The sequence below is a fragment of the Dermacentor albipictus genome, chromosome 2 (genome assembly GCF_038994185.2).
Source record: "Dermacentor albipictus isolate Rhodes 1998 colony chromosome 2, USDA_Dalb.pri_finalv2, whole genome shotgun sequence".
In the NCBI taxonomy this organism is placed as follows: Eukaryota; Metazoa; Arthropoda; class Arachnida; order Ixodida; family Ixodidae; genus Dermacentor; species Dermacentor albipictus.
In genome coordinates, this window is record NC_091822.1 from 92,418,967 (window position 1) to 92,438,822 (window position 19,856).

The 19,856-nt window shown below is 47.4% G+C and overlaps 1 protein-coding gene across 5 annotated transcripts in view; it reads left to right on the forward strand.

Annotated features, from left to right (window-relative positions):
* LOC135902761 (neprilysin-1-like) overlaps positions 1–19,856 on the forward strand; it is a 125,062-nt gene that overhangs the window by 62,537 nt on the left and 42,669 nt on the right. For all 5 annotated transcript variants that reach the window (XR_010564584.1, XM_065432992.2, XM_065432994.2 and 2 more), the window contains one exon: positions 3,379–3,573. Coding sequence is in view for 4 of the 5 variants with exons in the window: in XM_065432992.2 (XP_065289064.1) it covers positions 3,379–3,573 (195 nt within the window). In the remaining variant the exon portion in view is untranslated. The remainder of the gene's footprint in view (positions 1–3,378; positions 3,574–19,856) is intronic.

The window sequence follows — 19,856 nt, forward strand, 5'->3', positions numbered from 1 at the left end:
AAACAGATCGGCCGGTTGTCGCGCGTTCGCCAGGGATTTGCAGGGATGGGAGCAGACCATGTCACGGACGGCTGAATCGGGGCTGCAGCATACGACACACCATGGGGTGGTGAGGGCTGTTGAAGCTGCTGCCGCTTTACTACCTCAGCGTAACTAAGAGGCGCGGCGACAGGTTGCTGCTGAATGGGCACCGGCATGGCCTCGGAAATCTGCTCTTGAATGACGTGTCGAAGCACGGGAGCCAACGGGATTGGTCGCTGCAGTTGCTGCTGTTGTGGGAGCTCCTGACGCTGAGCAAACGGCAGGAGAGACAACTGACGGGCCACCTCCTCACGCACAAATTCTTTCATTTGTGCGATAAGGTATGGCTGGTCAGGCATGATGTCCAGTGCAGCGAGCGGTTGATTGTACGTCTGAGATGAACGTCGGGTGAGAGCCCGCTGCCTTCTCAACTCGTCGTAGCTGTGGCACAGAGTTACCACTTCAGACACTGTGCCAGGAGACTTCGCAAGAAGCATCTGAAAGACATCGTCGTCGACGCCCTTCATGATGTGCTGTATTTTGGCACTTTCGCTCATTGAGGCATCGGCGCGCCTGCAGAGATCGAGTACGTCCTCAATATAGGCGGTAAATATTTCATTCGGTTCCTGTGCCCGTGTGCGCAGCCGTTGCTCGGCGCGTAACTTCCGCACGGCAGGGCGACCGAAAACGGCAGATATTGCCTCCTTGAAAGCAGACCAGTTTTCAAATTCCGATTCGTGGTTCGTGTACCACAGCTTCGCCACGCCAGCCAAGTAAAAGTTCGCGGTACTCAACTTAGTAGCGTCATCCCACTTGTTGGGTCCACTAACTTTTTCGTAGGACGACAGCCAGTCCTCGACGTCCTGGTCTTCCGTACCCGAAAATACCGGGGGGTCTCGCTGGCGAACGGGGCCGGGACAAACGGCGGCCGGGAGAGGTGGCGGCTGTTGGGCTGCGTCAGCTTGCATGGTCGAGTGCAACGTGCGGGATCGGAGTTCCAGGGTGCCGACGATGTGCGTACCCAGCACGATCCACCAAATGTAAAGATGTTTATTGAGCGAGTCCAACAAACGGGCGGTAGCTCGGAACAGTGAGCGCGGAAAGCAAGATGGTGGTCTTCGAACGCCGGTCTCGTGCCCTCTGTTCTTGATGATGATCGGTATGCCATTCTCCTCCTTCCTTCATTACACATGTGATTTCGCCTATGCAGCCCTTGCTCTCTTTGTTAGCTACTAATGATGTAACTAATAAAATAATATGAGAATTTTCCGATGAGTGGAGCATACCACGTCTGATGCTGGCTAGTAAAAAAGAGGACAAGCCAATAATTCCTAATTTTAGAGCAACTGATATGACATATGGTGGCTGTAAGATACTCAACCACGTTATAGCCCATCGTAATCAGGGGTTTTTAGCGCATAATACCGGCATGGCTGAAGGAAGAGATGCACACGGCAACAAGACTAGTGCATAATAATGCCATGGTGAGCGTTTCTGGGGCCATAATTGTTTCTCATATGTGCAAATGATATAGTGCAAGTAGCCATGGAATATTTGTTCCTAAAACGTCTTGCGGGCGCTAGTGTTGTTCCTAAATAAATAACTTAGGTACCCAAGACCTTAACTTGTTACAGCAGAACCCAAGAAACGCTGAATGTTGGCGCTTCCGATGGCATATCGAAGAATATGTTAATAAACTTAGGCGGATAATTCGAAAGGAGGCGATAAGGCGAAACGCGATAAGGCGAAAGGAGGACCCCAGTGTGCCCATAGAGTGCACAAAAAGCCCTCATATTAAATCAGCAAGCAACTAATACTATTGCGGCTCCACTTTTTTCAATGACATGTCTTGGGCAGCACACATCTCAGCTATTGGTTCGTCAGCATTTAACAAGCAGTGTTTTTGAAAAGAAGAAATCTAGCAAAGGTTACAAAAGCTTCAAGCGCGCAATTCTTGTATAGGAGAAAAGTTGGAGCACGAATAAGTAACATGAAAGCCCACAGCCAAAAAATGGACAGTCATCCGGAAAGCTTCAAAAGAACGTGGTTTTATTTATTACAGCAAAGATGTTAAGGGCTACTTTCGTTTACTATCGTGTCCACATGTAGGAAAAAAATGCCTAAAATAGTGCAATGGCGGGCCTACCCACGCCGGAGGTGAAGCACGCGTTATGGACTGCCGATGGCTCCCGATGGCCAACTTCCGATGGCCAATTCCCAACATAGTGAAACAGTAGGCCGTCCCACGGTGGAGGGGGAGTTCCTCATTAAGGGGCCCACATACACAGCTTCACTTGTGATTCTTCTTCACAGAGTGCAAAGGCATTGAGTTTTCTAATTCGACAATATAGAACGCTATATTACCCGTCCACTGAATAATGCATACAGTATCCCTACATTGGTATACTCGGGAGTATATGCCGTCGAAAAGCTTTGCTAAATATTATTGGTAAGTGTAATATAGGCGCACCCCCCAGCCCCCATATCTAATGTACATCAGCCGATGAACACCATGCCACTGTGAAAAACATCCGCTAAGGCCAATTTGCGCAAAGAGGAAAGCACACAGACTGCTTCTTTTCATAGAGATTCGCGCTGGAACTGTCTTCCCGGATTTGTGTACGAGCCTGCTAGGTTTACTCAAGGCCTTGAATTGCATTCGTGTTTTATATTATTTTGTGCTACATTTCTTACAAGAAATGCTGCGTCATAAGTCGTACGAGCAGTGTCGCCAATTATTTTCGGCTTTTGCATTTTGCCAGGGGTGTGCATGTCGTGTTCTTTTTCGTTTTCCTCCCTGTCTTTATGTATGTTGCAATCTCAATCCTACCTGGGCCACAGTGTTCTAAGAGTGAAATAGATCAATTATTCACCTGGGCGCCACGCTCCTGATTCCACGGACAATGCGAACGAAGGAATAACGTAGAAGAAGCGGTACATTGTCCTAGCCGTGCCGATTGTTGTAGGTACTCCATGTTACAGTACTGAACTTCAGAGCCACATTTCCCAGTGCTGTCTATAGCATCAGGTTTGCTGTAAATCGATGATCTGGTATCTGCAGTGGTCGTTTATCGGCTATGGTGTTGCGCTGCAAAGCAGCATGTCGCGGTATGAAATCCGGGACGGGGTGTCCGCACTTCCACATTTGCGAAAAGCAAATAAATAAATAAATAAATAAATAAATAAAATAATATAAGAAACACCCGCGTTTCGTGCACGTACGGGCACGCAAGATATCCCCTGGTGGTAAAATTAATCTGGAGTGCCCCACTAAGATGTAGCTCATAATTAAATCGTTGTTTTTGCATGTAAAACCACATAAATCAAATGGATAACTGGACTTTTTTTTTTCAACAGACGTGCCACTCGAAGCGGTTGACCAGGCTAAGCGTATGTTTACCAATATCCGCGGTGCCCTCCGCAAGTCTTTTGAGTCATCGAGCTGGTTCAAGGGCAGGGATCTAGAAGTGGCCCTGCGCAAGGTTGACCGCCTCACCGGCCACGTGGGAAGTGGAAATCGATTGGACCCCCAGTTTGTCGAAAAGCATTACAGTGAGTATTCATTTTACTCCTACTCTAAATGTGGCACATATAGGGTGTTTGAAAGGGATACATTTATAGTCGCCGTTACGCAGAAAGCATGGCGTGGCCGATGTTCACCGTGTGTTGACCATGAGCGAAAATTTCCTGCCAATCACAGTGCGGCGCGCGGTCGCGCTCTTCCTTTCAGTACTACCAGATGGATTTCGCCTCCGCGCATCGGTAACGCTTGGACGGCAGCGACCGTGCCGGCAGTGCGGGGGAACAAATTAATAGAACAAGAAAGCTCGATCGTCTTCGTGCGTAGCGTTAGCCGCAAGCGTTTCCCGGTAAAAATTACGGTTGCGTGGTCTGCAGTTTTATGGAAGTTTGAGGAGCAGTCAAGAACACTTTATTGCTCTCTCGGACTACTCTCACAGCGATGCTTATGTGTTTGCCAATTCTTCTTTTTTTTTGAGACAATACAAAATTTTATACAAAGGCTATGACCGTAAGACACCTATTGTCTTTCCATGAAAGCTGTAAGGCGAGGCGGGAATACTTTCCCGCTGCTTAAGTTATTCGGAAAATGCAAATTAACGCAATTGTATAAACTTTTTTGTTTGTACCGTAGGGGCAGTTGTTTATATTACGAGTTTGAAGGCAATCACATTTAATGCACCTTCAGTTTTTCAAAAACCTCCGCAACTCCACGTAATGTATTGCATTTACCGCCACATTTCAACGATAAATGCAGCCATTAGGCCAGCGAGCGCCACGAGAGCGCAGGACAGGTGGCCTTGCTATAACATCAGGCCGAAACGCCGTGTGGGGACAAGAGCGAGGAATATTCAAATTGAACACTTCGGCCACTGTGTTTTAGGTCAAGATTTGTCGCGGCCTGCTATCATACAGACATCACGCATAAAAGCGGATGCGCTAAGTCTGGATATTGCCTGGATTTGGCTTTCACTTTCGATGATCAGTAGATCAAATCACGTTTGGTATTTCGGGTTCCAAACAACTGGGTTTCAACAAATTGTGACACCCTACATACACTCCGTCTAAACAACTGCCCCAAACTGATTAATATTATCACGATATTATGGAGCGATGCTTAAGAGACGAGCCGCCGCGTGAACGACGAAGTTGGTCGGTGCCCTTGGCACGAGCGATTGTCAGCCTGGCTGACAGGCTGGCTGACGATGATTCAGGCTGCCGTCAGATAGGAATTTGAAAACATGGGTCTGAACACCGTGTGTTCCACGTCTCGACCCAGCGTTCCCCAGTTACCTAGCGGTCCCCCTCGTCCCCAGCAGTCCTTTTCTGCCACATCTCGCCGCAACCCGTCCGAATGGCGTACCCATGATGACAGGCCGATCTGCTTCCACTGCTGTCGCATGGGCCACGTCGCCCGTCATTGCTGAAACCGAATGCCACGACCTCGTCGGACTTACGCCGCCACTTATTCCCGCACCTTTGGACCTCCTGTACCCTATGCCACCCGCCATGAACCCACTACCACTGATGCCCCTGCTCCGAACCTTCGCTACAGCCGCTCGCCCTCACCTCGGCGCCACCAGCCTCGTTCGCCCCAACTCCGCCGCTTCTCTTCGCCGCCTATCGCCTCCCGGACCCAGCCGGTAAACTAGGCACTGCAGCTTCTGGAGGTGAAGCTGCGTTGTCGACCCTGTCCTCAAATCATCTGCTCACGTTACCCACGAACCGAAACCTTCTTGACGTTGACGTTGACGGCTATCCTGTCACGGCACTCATCAATACAGAGGCACATCTTTCTATTATGAGTGCTGCCTTCCGACAACGACTAAACAAGTTACTCACCCCAGCGTCGGCACGCGTCGTCCGAGTCGCGGATGGCGGTACTGTGCCTATCAGCGGCATGTGTACGGCACGTGCCGGCGTCGCCGGCCGCCGCACTCCTGTACTCTTCACCGTAATTGCTCATTGCCCCCACACCTCATTCTCGGCCTCGATTTTCTCTCCGCCCATTCTAGCCTTAATGACTCCTCTTCCAGTACCCTTCGCCTTGAGTTACCAATGCTCGCAGAACCTTCTGACGCACCCCACTGCCGCTCACGCTCCACCGGCTTTCTTCGCCTGCCGCCAAAGTCAATAGCCTACATTGAACTGTTGTCTTTCCCACTGTTAAGAATGGCCAGCTGCAGTGCACGATTGCCACCCGCTTACGACTATGACGGCCAACATACCGGGAGCTTCGCCGCCAACTTCTAGCCACAGCGTGACTAAATCGACTTTGTGACGGAATGAGTTCGGCGGGCCAGCTACTGTTCCCAAACTCCCCAACGCGCTACCCGGAACGGTTTCGAGTTCTACGGGGCCCCTCTGACGGCGACTCCGGACATTGAAACGTGTGTGCCTTTGTGTGCGTAGGCCATCCTGCGGGAGGCGGCTGGTTTTGCGATGACGAAACGAACGTTCGCCGCCTTGTATCGCCAGTGGACCGAGTGTTTAAAAACTGCTGTTGTGCGGATGCTCGACACACTTCTCTTGAGCAGTCATGTTGGACTGACACTCTCTCTCAAGCAGTCATGTTAGACTGATGTACTTTCTGAAACAGTCATGTGAGACTGATATAAATACCGTAAATAAACCCATTTTCCTCGTTCTCGATGAGAAGCAGTCCATCCCTTCATGAACGTCCTCAGCGTGGATAAGTTGGGCGATGGCATGGGCCAGCTACCTTCTAATTCATGCCGGACTCCAATCCTGACAACGGATCATGAGCGACGGGATTGAGCCCCCAATCCAGACACCACCAGTTCCTGATAGCGAGTACCTCGTCGCTCCTCTGTCCGACATCTCAATACAGTATGACGTCACCGTTCCTCACAGTATACTTACGATTACTGCGAACCACACTCGCCTGCCTGTCTGTAACTTTGGATTCGCAAGGCAAATTCTAACGCAAGGTATTTGCCTTGCCACCATTGATTGTCTCACCGACCAATACGTGGCAGCGTTATCGCCCGATGGTTCTCGCGAGCTTAGCATGCCTCTCGCGCCAGCCTCGGGCGTTGATCCCAACATAAAAAAGTGGTTGCGTCGGACCTGTCCTCTATACAGCCTGACGACCTTTGCGAAGTATTATCGTCCTACCACGATATTTTCGACTTCGACGATCGCCCTTTAGGCCAGACGCTCGCGGTCAAGCATCGGATTCTTACTGGCGATGCTGCGCCTATTCACCTACGACCGTATCGAGTTTCTGCGTCGGAACGCCGAGTAATTCAAGATGAAGTGAACAAAATCCTCGGTAAAAACTTCATTGAGCCTTCATCGAGTCCCTGGGCGTCACCCGTGGTGTTGGTACGTGGACGGCACGTGGCGCTTCTGTGTAGACTACCGTCATCTGAACAGCATTACAAAGAAAAGCGTCTACCCGCTCCCACGTATAGACGACGCCCTTGACTGCCTGGATGGTTCCAGCTATTTCTCGTCTATTGATCTTCGGTCAGGATATTGGCAGATTGCTGCTGACGATATGCACAGAGAAAAAACTGCGTTCATCACACCTGATGGCCTATACCAATTCAAAGTAATGCCACTTGGATTATGCAACGCCCCTGCCACCTTATAGCGTATTATGGACTCCTTGCTCCAAGGTTTCAAATGGTCCACATGCCTCTGCTACCTCGACGACGTCATCGTCTTCTCGCCAACGTTCGACACTCACCTTGAGCGTCTCACAATTATACTTGATATATTTCGAAAGGCGAAGCTGCAACTTAACTCGTCCAAATGTCGTTTTGGCCACCGGAAAATTACTCTTCTGGGCCATCTCGTCGACGCTTCCGGAGTACAGCCTGATCCCGACAAAACTTGCGCTGTCAGAGTTTCCTGTTCCGAAGGCAGCCGCAGACGTTCCAAGTTTTGTAGGGCTGTGCTCGTACTTTCGTCGTTTTGTTCTTTTGAAGAAAGGCGTACAATTCTCGTGGGGTACTGCAGAAGCCACCGCCTTTTCTCGTCTCGTCACTCTTCTAACGTCACCATCCATTCTCGCCCACTTGGACCCTGATGCCCTACAGAATTACGTACAGATGCCAGCGGTCATGGCGTAGGTGCCGTCTTAGCCCAGCGTCAGCGTGGCAAGGATCGCGTTATTGCTTATGTGAGCCGCCTCCTAGCACCATCGGAGTGCAACTATTCCATTACGGAACGCGTATGCCTTACTGTTGTCTTGGCGGTTGTGAAGTTCCGCCCTTACCTTTACGGTCGCCCTTTTTCCGTAGTCACTGACCATCATGCTATCGGCTGGCTCTCATCGCTAAAAGATCCTACAGGCCGGCTTGGTCGGTGGGCTTTGAGGCTACATGAATTTTCATATTCCGTGGTGCACAAGTCTGGCCGCCTGCACCAAGACGCTGACAGTTTATCGCGTTCCCCAGTTGACGACTCTGACTCCTCCAATACTGCCAGTGCTTCTTGCGTATTCTCTGTATCCCAGCTGCTTCATTTCGCCGACAAACAACGCCGTGACGCCTACATCAGAGCACTCATCAACCGTTTTGAACACTCTCCGGCCGATGCTGCTCTACGCCTCTTCGTCCTCCGCGACGGTACTCTGTACCGTCGTAACCTTCATCCGGACGACTCTGAGTTCCTGCTTGCAATACCTAAGCACCTCCGCTCCATCGATCTCGAAGAGCTTCACGACGCACCAACGGCAGGACATCTCGGTGTATCTCGAACCTATGACCGTGTACGTCGCCGTTTTTTCTGGCCGGGCCTTGCCCATCCCTTACGACGTTACGTCGCCGCTTGTGGACTTTGCCAACGACGCAAGAAGCCTTCCCAGCTCCCCGCTGGCTACCTGCACCCGCTCGACATCCCTGCCGAGCCCTCTCCTCGTGTCGGCTTGGACATTCTCGGCCCATTTCCAGAATCCACATCAGGATACAAGTGGGTTGCAGTCGCGGCAGACTACGCGACCCGCTACATCGTAACCCGTGCTCTTCCGACCAGTTGCGCAAATGATGTTGCGGACTTCCTGCTACTTGATATCATTTTGATGCATGGTGCTCCGCGTCAATTGCTTACAGACCACAAACGTACGTTTTTGGCCAAAGTCATTGACAACATCATGCGTGCCTGCTCAATACAGCATACATTTACTACCTCCTACCGCCCTCAAACGAACGGCCTCACTGAGCGTTTGAACCGCACCCTTACAGACATGCTGTCCAAATACGTTTCAGACGACCACCGTAACTGGGACCTGGCTCTACCTTACATTACCTTTGCATACAACTCTTCCCATCTCGAAACTGCTGGCTTTTCCCCGTTTTACCTATTGTATGGCCGCAAACCGACGCTACCACTGGACACTGTGCTTCCGTCTGCCACAGCTTCGACTAGCGATGATGCCCGTGATGCAATCGCCCATGCTGACCATGCTCGCCAACTTGCGAGTGCTCGTCTACAAGTGTCCCAAGACAAGCAGAAACAACGCTACGACCTCCGTCACCGTGATGTCCATTTTGTACCCGGCGCCCTCGTGTTGCTTTGGTCACCATCGCGTAAAGTCGTCCTTTGTGAAAAACTGCTTTCCTGTTACACAGGCCCATATCGCGTGATACGCAAAGTGACCGATGTCACCTATAAAATCTCTCTAACCACACCCACCACGTCCTCCGCTGTGACAGCCAATGACGTTGCCCACGTTGCTCGACTCAAGCCCTACAACTCTCCATGCACCTTGGATATTTATTTAACAGCACCGTGACGGTGCTTTTGCCACCGGGGGTGTAATATTACGATATCATGGAGCGATGCTCAAGAGACGAGCTGCGCGCGAGAATGACGAAGTTGGTCGGTGCCCTTGGCAGGAGCGAGTGTTAGCCTGGCTCCAGTGTAAATAGCGTGTAAATAGCATCTTTCGTCTCTGTATTTCCACACGTAACAATATAAAAGACGATAATATTCCACTCAAGACAACTTAAGCAGCTACAAAGAGTTCTTGCTTCACCATGGAGCTTGATTGCGAAGACGACAGCTGTGTGAAAGCGGTACATATTTAATGAAGAAATCTGCATTTTCTTAAAAAAAACGCCCTGTAGATATGAATGCAACGGGTCTTCCTGCAAAGCTTATGTCCATGTTTGTGCCAGTTTCACTGAGGGAACTAATGTGTACAAACTACAAGCTAGACAGACTAACTGTACTTAAAATAATCCTGGTAAATAATTTTCAGTCGCCTATCAAGTCAACATAAATAAATGTTGAAAGGAAGTCGAGATGAAAAAGAAAAAGTGCTTGAGGGTTCGCCGATCGCGTTAGGGCAGACAGGAGCCACATTCAGTTTTATGGGAAGGTATGACGTCGTGTCATGGCATCTTCATCATCGTCAATGGACCAGGCAAACAGTTAGGGAACGCTTCACTATATCCCTAACAAATCTGACCACCGGAGGAGTCCGGGCAACCTAGATTTGTCCCTTCGTTTGGCGACCAACATAATACGAGGATAAAACTACAAAGGGAAGCTATGATTTCCCTCCTGGACTGTCGTAAACTATGAGCACTACTGAACAGAAATAGCACATATGGTATTTGTGATATTGATATAAATGTCTGAATGGGACGAGGGTCATGCAACCGGTCTTTCAAGCTATCTAATGCACTTTTATTGTGCGCGCCGTCGCTTCTACTCTCCCTCTGATTATGTAAGCAGCGTCACGCCATGAAAATTGACGTAAAAATTCCCTGTTCTTCCACTTACATTTTTTAAGAAAATGATCTTTAACGCATTGAAGCACCGCAGTATTTAGAACATCCGTGTATTGCGTTCCACACATTGGTTAGTATCATCTCGAAACTGCCGTCATCTTAAATATTTATATAAACCTTATACGTCTTGCAAGCTCACTGACTACAACTTGTAAATTGCCATATGTGCCGCGTAAAATAATTAATTAGGAAGGTAATTAGTGGAAATTTGTTGGTTAGTTGAATACGCGCCTCGATATCTCGTGTAAGTAATGTCCGCCTGTTCGATTTACCCAGCTCAAGGACAAAAATCGTGCTATCTTGAACTGATGATTTGCTATATGATATTTCAAACATAAGAACGACCGCGCTGTACGTTCAGACACGAAGCAGCTGCAGGCTTCATAGTTGCGGCGCTAGATTGCGCCGCAATTCAAGTGCGAAGCGCGACATGGGCGCTCTGCTGCAAACTCACCAGATACCGGACGCTTCGAACAACTTTGCAGTATTATGATCAAATAAAAATACCTGTACTATAGGCATTATTTGAGAGGTTGGTTCTGCTGAACGTTTAGCTGCGTGGATTTTTTTTCCTTCGTGCAAGGGGTTTCTAGTCGGCGATCAAAATTTAATGGAGTGACACGCAGTCCTACGCCATGATCACACTGCGTATGCGGTAGCATTTGATAGGCTGTTTTCCTCAACCGCGACGCTTTTACTGCTACGGGCTGTTGTACGCCAGAACACGGTGAAGAAGAGCGTTCCAATCGCCACTAAAACTCTAGGTTCCACTTTTCTTTCTCAATATATACTGAAATGACGTGTAGTTGTTGTAAGGCTTTTTGTTTCCCTCGCCGCCACGCTGGTTGCACAGCCCAATTCTTTCGTTGCCTATGCGCGTCCCATCATCACGGCCATTTTTTCAGTTAAACCACTAAGACCACTATTTTTCGCCGTTATCAGCCATTAACCATATACTTGTCAAACCGATGGTGCCACTCTTCATTGCCACGCCTTCTTCAACGCTTTGAACTACGAATGTCGCTCACTGTGCATTTCACGGTCAAGTAGCATCAAGGACGTTACCCTTAAAGCCTGTTGTAGAAATAAGGGGTGTGAGACGAAAAAAAATCGTCAGTCACATTTTCATTTGGGTGCGGTGAGGTGCAACTCATTGGTGTTTGGAGAAAAGAGGGGTTCCCTTGAGTGGTGTCAGTTTTATGCAGCTAAATGGAGATCGCAGCTCTAACGTCTACGTCAACTGATGTATGGCGCCGCGTGAATATCACTGGCATTGTTAAAGATTAAAGGTTTGTTTGGATGTTGCACTGTTCAAGTTCGGCGATCCGTTCGCGCTGTAGCAATCTAACATGGTTCAGCCACGTCTCAGCCGCGTAAGCATTGACAAGTGACCTCGACGTGCTAACGTTTGCGTACCTCGAAATCTCGGGGGCTGAGACTCAGCCCTTCGAATGGCAGGGCTGCTGATCTCGAAGATACTGTCTCATGTATATTTGAATCCGCCTATCACTGGCGGAATTTTCACAAAACTTCTGTCGAATAAAGGGTACCATGAATGAAGTTTGGCCCACATAGCAATGCTGCGCTAGTTCTGCATTGACCTAAAGAACCATCAGACAAATGACAGAAGGAATTTGTGCTCGTGAAACAATCCCGGCGTACATTTCCGGGATGCCGAGAGCGGATAGATCTAGCAATAGGGCTTTGCACAATCTTGTTCCTACACTTTTGCTGCTATCTTCAGGAGTGGCGTAAATTTTTAGATGGTTTGCATTAAAAGTGGGCCTAATAACGATTGAAATGGGTCAGGAAGCTTCGGGTAATGCGGTCAATAAGAATCTGTCACCGGCATTAGCAAAGTGGGTGATGGGAATAGCGCTTGAAGCATCAGAAGTCGAGGAGGGAACGAGCGTTGCTAGATGCGTTCATTTTTAATAGGAAAACAGCTCCGAATAATGAAGACATTCTGCAGGAAGCGTAGCAACAGAAAGCGGAGTTGTAAAACGCCTTTAGTATCAGACGAACTTTAACAGTTGCTAACTTTCTACGACCCCCCCATGTATATATATATATATATATATATATATATATATATATATATATATATATATATATATATATATATATATATAAGTTTTATTTGAGTTGAAAATAACAACGCCGATAAGAATTATTATCGATTACATATATCTGGACGAAGCAAGTTAGGTACTCTTAAAGTTCGTCTGCTGCTATAGGGGCTTCTCCAGGTTCGCTTCCTTTTGCTGCGCTTCCTGAAGAAGGTATTCTTCATTAGAAGCTTACTACTTTCCACGACTTCCAACAAAAACAACAAATGAAGTAGATTTGATGCTCTCTGCCGAACCCACTTAGTGCAGGATGTAGAAATGTTACGTAAAGTGCAGTGATCATAGGTTAGTGAGGTCTTAGATTTCCCTTAATATGAAGAGAGAGAGAGAGTAAAAGTAGGCAAGAAGAAACAGACCAACCTAGACGCAGTAACGGCAGCAACAGACCAATTAAGGCTAATACTTGCAAATAAATAGGCACCCTTAGAACCGCGAGATGAAGATGACGTAGAAGTAATGAATGAAACCGTATCATGGCTGGCTTCAGAAGCAGCAACTGAAGTGGGACTTAACGCACCAAGGCAACCAATAGGTAAGCTTTCACAGGTAATGATGGACCTAATAAAGAAATGACAAAGAATGAATGCGCCCAAATCAAGAGATCAGATAGAATACGCGGAAGTGTAAAACCTGATCAAGCAGGAGAAAATAAGGGATATTCGAAATTATAACGTAAGGCTGAGGAAGCAGTAAAAAATGAATGAAGCATGAAATCAGTGAGAAGAAAACTTGGCCTATGGCAAGCCAAGATGTAGCATTGAAAGAAAATTAAGGTAATACTATCAGGATTTTGAAGGTATAGTAAAAGCAGCGGAAGCATCATTTACTGACCTGCACAATGCGCAGACCAGCCGCGCTTCCTTTATTTCGAGTTGTAATGAAAAGAATGCAGGATCTTGTATAACTAACGATCAAGTTAGAAAGGTCTTGCAAGACATGACCCGGAGAAAGGTGGGCGGAGAAGATGAAATAAGAGTAGATTTATACAAAGATAAAGCAGATATCATAATTCAAAAGCTCATGGCCCTCTCTATAAACTGTCTCATAACTTTAAGTGTACCAGAGAACTGAAAGAATACCAACGATATAGTAATCCACAAAAAAAGGAGACGACAAGGAACTGAACCAATATAGGCCCATTAGCTTACTTCCAGTATTGCATAAACTATTCAACAAGATAATTTCCAATAGAATAAGGGCAACAGTTGACTTTGGCCAAACGAGAGAACAGGCTGGTTTCACGTAGAGATATTGTACAATGCATCACATTCATGTGGTTAATCAGATTTTCTATAAATCTGCAGAGCTGAATGAACCCTTCTATATGGTTTTCAAAGATAATGGAAAGCCATTTTAATCGGTAGAGATACCAGCAGTCATAGATGCATTACCTAATCAACTAGTACAGGAGGCATACATCAAGAAAGGGCCAGGCAAGGAAACAGAATCTTTCCAATGGTACTCACAGCAGGCTTGGAAGAAGTGTTCAAGCTATCCAACTGAGAAGGTTTACGAGTGAGGATCAACGGTGAATATCTCAGCAACCTTCTTTGGCAAACTCCACATCCTGTTCAGCAACACTGGGGACGAATTACCACAACTGATTGAGGATCTTATTGTTAGAGAAGGGTTAAAGAATAATTTGGAGGAGACAAATATAATCTTCAGTAACTTGGCAAAGGAACAATAGTTTATGATCCCATGTCAGCCTATAGAGTACGTTATGGAGTACGTTTATCTAGGTCGAATAATGACAGGGGGCCCTAATCATGAGAAGGAAACTTGTAGAAGAATGAGGATTGCTAGGAGTGCATACGGTAGGTATTGCCAGATCCTAACTTGAAGCTTACCACTATGTTTGAAAAAAAAAAGTGTACAATCGCTGCTTTGCACCAGTGCTAGCTTATGGAACAGCAGGTTGGAGGTTGACAATTGAAGCTCGAGAGCAAGTTAAGGACCGCTCTAGGGGCGATGGAACGAAGAATGTTTGTCTTAACATTTCGAGACAGAAAGAGAGTGCTATGGATCAGAGTGCAAATGGCAATAGCCGATATTCTGATTGACATTAAGAGGTAGACAGGTGGACAAATATGTCTGAGTAAGACAAGCAGGTATATCTTTGGCGTGAGCGTGTGAGTGTGACAACGTCAGCGCGACGACGGTCTGGGCGATCATGTTACCCCGACAGCTCGATTTATACCTTGGCGATTTGACGCGAGCTGAGGACAATTTATTGCTGCGATATACATAAGTACTAGACGAGCACTAAAGGGAAGATCAGACGGTGATGTTTTCATCCCTTACGTATCATATGGTGCATATTGAACCGACGAAAATATTTGCTCTCCGTAGACAAATCTTTAAAATGTGTAAGTCGGGTCGATCATGAACGTTGTACTGCATTGAGCAGCTTATAGCGAGCGTTAGTGGCTGCAAGAAAAGCAACAGGGAATCTGGGCCGGACCCGGAAACGATACAGTCTTGCACAACGTCTCCAAGCGCGAACAGCCAGGAGAAAAGAGCGCCAGAAACTGGCACGTGACCCCACGTCCAAACGCCAAACATCTCAAGTGCCTAGTTAACTTTGGTCCAAAAGGAGCATGCGTGCGGTCGTGGCATAGTGGTTAGAGCATTGGACTGCAGTGCTGAAAGTCAGATAGTAGATTCCACTGTCCGTAAAGCATTTCCTTTCATTGTAGAGGTCGGCCCCGAAGTGGCACGCGAGAGAAATCGCCTACCTTCCGCGAAGTACATCGAATAACTCAACGGTCGTGTCGGTTTCGAATGGCAGCCGAAGAAAGTCGTTGCAGCAAATGTAATGAGACAAATGACGAGTCATGTGATACGAAGTCTATTCAAGGCAGAGGACAATTAATTAGTAGTCAATAAGAACAGAATGAAAAGAAAGGAGAAAAGACGTCTAGTCTACGAGCAATGACATGGCGCGAAAAAAAAAACGCTAAATGAAGCAGCTGCATTGCGATAGGCCGTGCTAATAAAGCGTGTTTATTTGAAAATGCATATCGTGCCCCCCCCCTTTCCCATGGGCATTGGGCTAAATCACGTTTCGCGAAAGACTGCAAATTAATGAGCTGGAACGTACTGACAATATGCTCTTGGCATGTGACCAAACAAATTATTTGCACGAGCCATGCGCCGTCTCACGAACCACGAGCCGAAAGACCGCCTCCCACATGTATTACCAATCTAGTATTGCTCTTTCTACGCAGACAGCTTGAATAGCAGGCGACATGTTGTGTACTGACACGTAGTTTGCATCGCGTTTTCAGTGAGGCAGAGCGAAGCTTCGAACTACGACGTTCGTGAAACGCTCGCATCATGTGACAGGCATTTGCGCAGTATTCGCAACGGTTTATGTTCTTCGCCTCCGCGCAGCGCAACGTTTTTGCCTACTAGAGTGTGGATTTCCTACCGTCCGCCAGTTGTCGAACCGTTTTTGTGAGCCGCCAAGTTGTATATACCCGGTAGCGAAGATTACATGGGATCACATACGTTCTAAGCATGGCGGGTCATCGAAGGTTAATGGGGCTTGACCTCATGTGTTTGACGAAACAACACCTCTGGGCGAGCAAGAGGTTGCGTAGGCTGCATCATCGACGCCGTTACCACTGAGTGCGTGAAACATACTGGGAGTGCTGAAGAACCTGTACGTACAATAGGGTTCAATAATGATATAAGAATATAAATACATGAGATTCATTCATGCATTAGAAAAGCTATGCTTGACTTATCTGACAGATAGTGGTGAGGCTGCGGTCTCTGTTGGCATTCATGCTCGCTCCCTATTCGTTTGCAGGGAGTGTTTGGGCACTGCTGTATAGAAATGGGTACCCTAAATTTTGTTCCAGGTGCTACACTGCCCCAGAATTATTGTTACGATTCCGTTTACAATAACTCTACAATACTCCGCTCGAGCCTGCCGCACTTGTAGAAGATTGAGGCTCCTGCGCTTGCAGCAGTCTCCCACGCTTGCGCTTCCTATCGACATGTTGTGCCGTGGTGAAAGGTGTCGGAATTCCTCTGCCTTGATTCTCGAGTCTCTTCGCGCCATTTGTGGACCCTATGCGCGAATCGCAGGCCGCAGTAGCCTGGTAACATATTTTTTTTTTTGCAACACATGCGCACTTGTGGGCTTTAAGGCTCTTTATGAGCACCGGTTTGAGCAGAATGAATTACACCTACTATGGCATAGTGAGCTCTCTCACAGGCGGCCGTACGCGCTCGGGTCGACAAACGTGTTGCTAAGCTGTGCCTCTTTGAACGCGGAGTGACCGGCTAAATTTAGCTCCAATAGCGTCATACTTGGCGGGACAACGTCACCTTCACGGCACACTACAAATGCATGATCGAAAAATCGCAGTTTTTTTTTTCATCTACTCAACGGTACAAAATTAAGGAGCACGGGTAGTACGGCTGTAATGATAAAAGTGATAATAATATGTCATCGTTACTTTCTTGAGCGTTTAGTCAGCGCCAGGACTTGACCAATTTGAAGCACGTTACACGTGAAACAAAAATCCTGCTCTATTCCCTAAAGAAAGGTTCTGCAGGGGCTCTGTGACGTAAAGCTATTCGGGCCTGTCTTTATTCTAATCTCCCGACGGTAAATTTACGTGGCCACCGACGCAAGCATCTCGTCGTAAACCACAGCGCTGTTTGAAAAGCCCAAGGAAACGCGCTCCTTGTTTAGAGGACGTAACTCTTTTGCTTTCAAATGAATACTGTTGCCTACATTGAGCAGATTCCCTTATCGATTTGACTGACAAGAGGCGAGGAGCACGCACAAGTGGAGGTAGATTCGATGGGGCCGAGCCAGAGCAGCGAAAGCAAACAACCGGATGAAGAGGCTGGTGCCGTTTCTGTGATTGATGCGCTTTCCCTTACTAAGCTTGCGGCGGCCTGTCGACAATTGTGGCGCCGTGCAACGGAAGGTTTAAAAGGCCGGTAAAACGTATCCTCAACAAAGAAGAGTTGGCAGCACGATGTCGTATGTGTGTCGAAAGGGCTCGATAACCTCAAACCGCAAAACTGCAAAAACCGATAAACACGAAAAGTATGCTACACGTAAATTAACCCATGCTCCCCGCCATGTGTTAGTAACCAGTGCCTGAGCAATAGGCGGCAGCCATCTTCTTTTCCTTTCGCGAGGGGGCAGTCTCCTGCTAATCAGAAAAATATCCAGTTTTGTTAGGCATATTAATAGAACTTTAACGCGTACACGTCACTTTGACCCTGTTTGTTTTCGTGGTTTGTTGACATCGCGTGACAGACGGGCGAAGTGGGCGCACCCCGAATACGCTTGAACAATGGCAGCGTATTGTGGCGAAAAACTCGTCGAATCAGAAATAGTTATTTTTTTTCGCATAGATCTTTAACGCGTACACGTCACTTTGACCCTGTTTGTTTTCGTGGTTTGTTGACATCGCGTGACAGACGGGCAAAGTGGGCGCACCCCGAATACGCTTGAACAATGGCAGCGTATTGTGGCGAAAAACTCGTCGAATGAGAAATAGTTATTTTTTTTCGCTTGGTCTAGTCATGCATAATCGGTATGCACCCATCATATCAGATGGGGTGCTTTCGCAGTTTTCGTGGCATCGCCTCAGGGACAGGTGAAGCGCGGATGGTAGGAAAATTGTTTGACCAATCATGTAGGGCTGATTGCAGAATTGTAGTAGAAAAGTTTGGAATGGCATTTTGTTATAGCGTCCCAGATACAACGCCTGGTGGAAATCTTTAGTAATGTAATTCACCTTGGTGGCACCGGTTTATCCAGCAATGTTTGGGGTTCCTTTCCAAGGTGAACCAAAGTGATGGTATTGAATAGCTATGCGTGTGCGGAGTCGGTACAGGACGTGTGTGTGGTCACAGCATGACGACGAAAACGTCAAAGACGATCTTATGATAGCAAGAGCATTTCTATGCCAGCCCTTCGACAGGAGCTTACAACGTGACAATGTTCGGATTTACAACGGTAGCAGAGCAGCTCAAGCGAGACTAGCGCAGATTGTGCTGTCATAAGCGATTGCGTTTAATACAACAGTAACTAGCTATCACTAAATCATATGGTGTATGTCAAAATGTTGATGGAATTTCATTCCAGCGAAGAAATGCCAAAACATGATTAACGTGGGCGACAATGAAGTCGGTACACGTAGCAAGGTCGCACACACTTACGTAGCATAAACTACTAGGAAGAAAGTACGGGGGAAAGTTTCTGAGTTCTGAAGATATAGAGTGCAGTGTAACACGAAGCCTAGAAGTGCGAGATGTCGGAGGGAGCGAAGAGAAAATGGAATGCAGCGCAGACGCCGAGTGTTTTGAAAGAGCCGGCTTCCCATGTTAGGCGAGAAGAATGCGTGCGATGGTGGCCTAGTGGTAAGAGCATCGGACTGAGGCAAAGAAATAGAATATTGAAAGGCCCAATATTAGTTCTGGTGGACGCAAATTACAGCTGTATTACTAATTGGGCGCGATGGGCGTCTGGAGCCTTCAGTAGCGAAAGAGATGCAGCGGAAGGCCAGCCGCGCACGTGTCACACGGACACCTATAGAGAGCACATCACTTCTTTGCGGGCCACAAGAAGCTGACCGCGCAGCGCCAGGGCTTCCCGAAGCTGGAGGTGCAATCGGTGGGTTACGCCTCACCTGATGTGTGGAGGACATTACCATCTAATGTGATTTCAGGGAACTGTGGTTTTACAGTTCTAGTTTGTTAAACACCTGTCCCTTTTTTAGCGATAACGTCGACATTGGCTATAATGCCACCATTATCGAGTACTCTTCCAGCACTCGATAGCTACCGAGTACGTCGCTATCGGCAAAAGCACTAATAGTTAAAGAGCCGATTACATGGGAACTGTATATGGCAGCGCGGGCGATGACGGTGCAAAATTGGACAACGACATTAAAAACAAATGCAGCCGCTTTAGAAGTATATTCTTCTATATATGTACAGATATCTGTGTCCCACTTCCTATGGCCATAAAGCCATTAGAAACGGGATCAACATTAATGTTAAGGATATATTCGGCCTTTGCAAAACTCCAGCGAAGATCTGTGCAGAACAAAAGTTACTTGCGAAGAAATTACGCTGGAAAACAAACGGTACAGCGCACTTAATAAATTCCTGGAATACGGTTTCAGTTTCTGACTGCCCATTTCGAAACAACAATATGTTTGTTTAAGTAAACTAAAAAAAACTGGCAGTGGCTTAGCTAGGTTATGCCAGGATACACGTCGCAAAAGCTAAGGCATAGCATGGTTAGCCTTGGTTAATCTTGATTGCTAGTCCAGGTTGGTCTGGTTGTCTAGGTATATTGCGTTATTTAGCCAATCGTTTGGCGCATTGTTCGTCTGTATCCTGGGTGATTTGTTTCCTCGTCATCTCCTTCCGATGT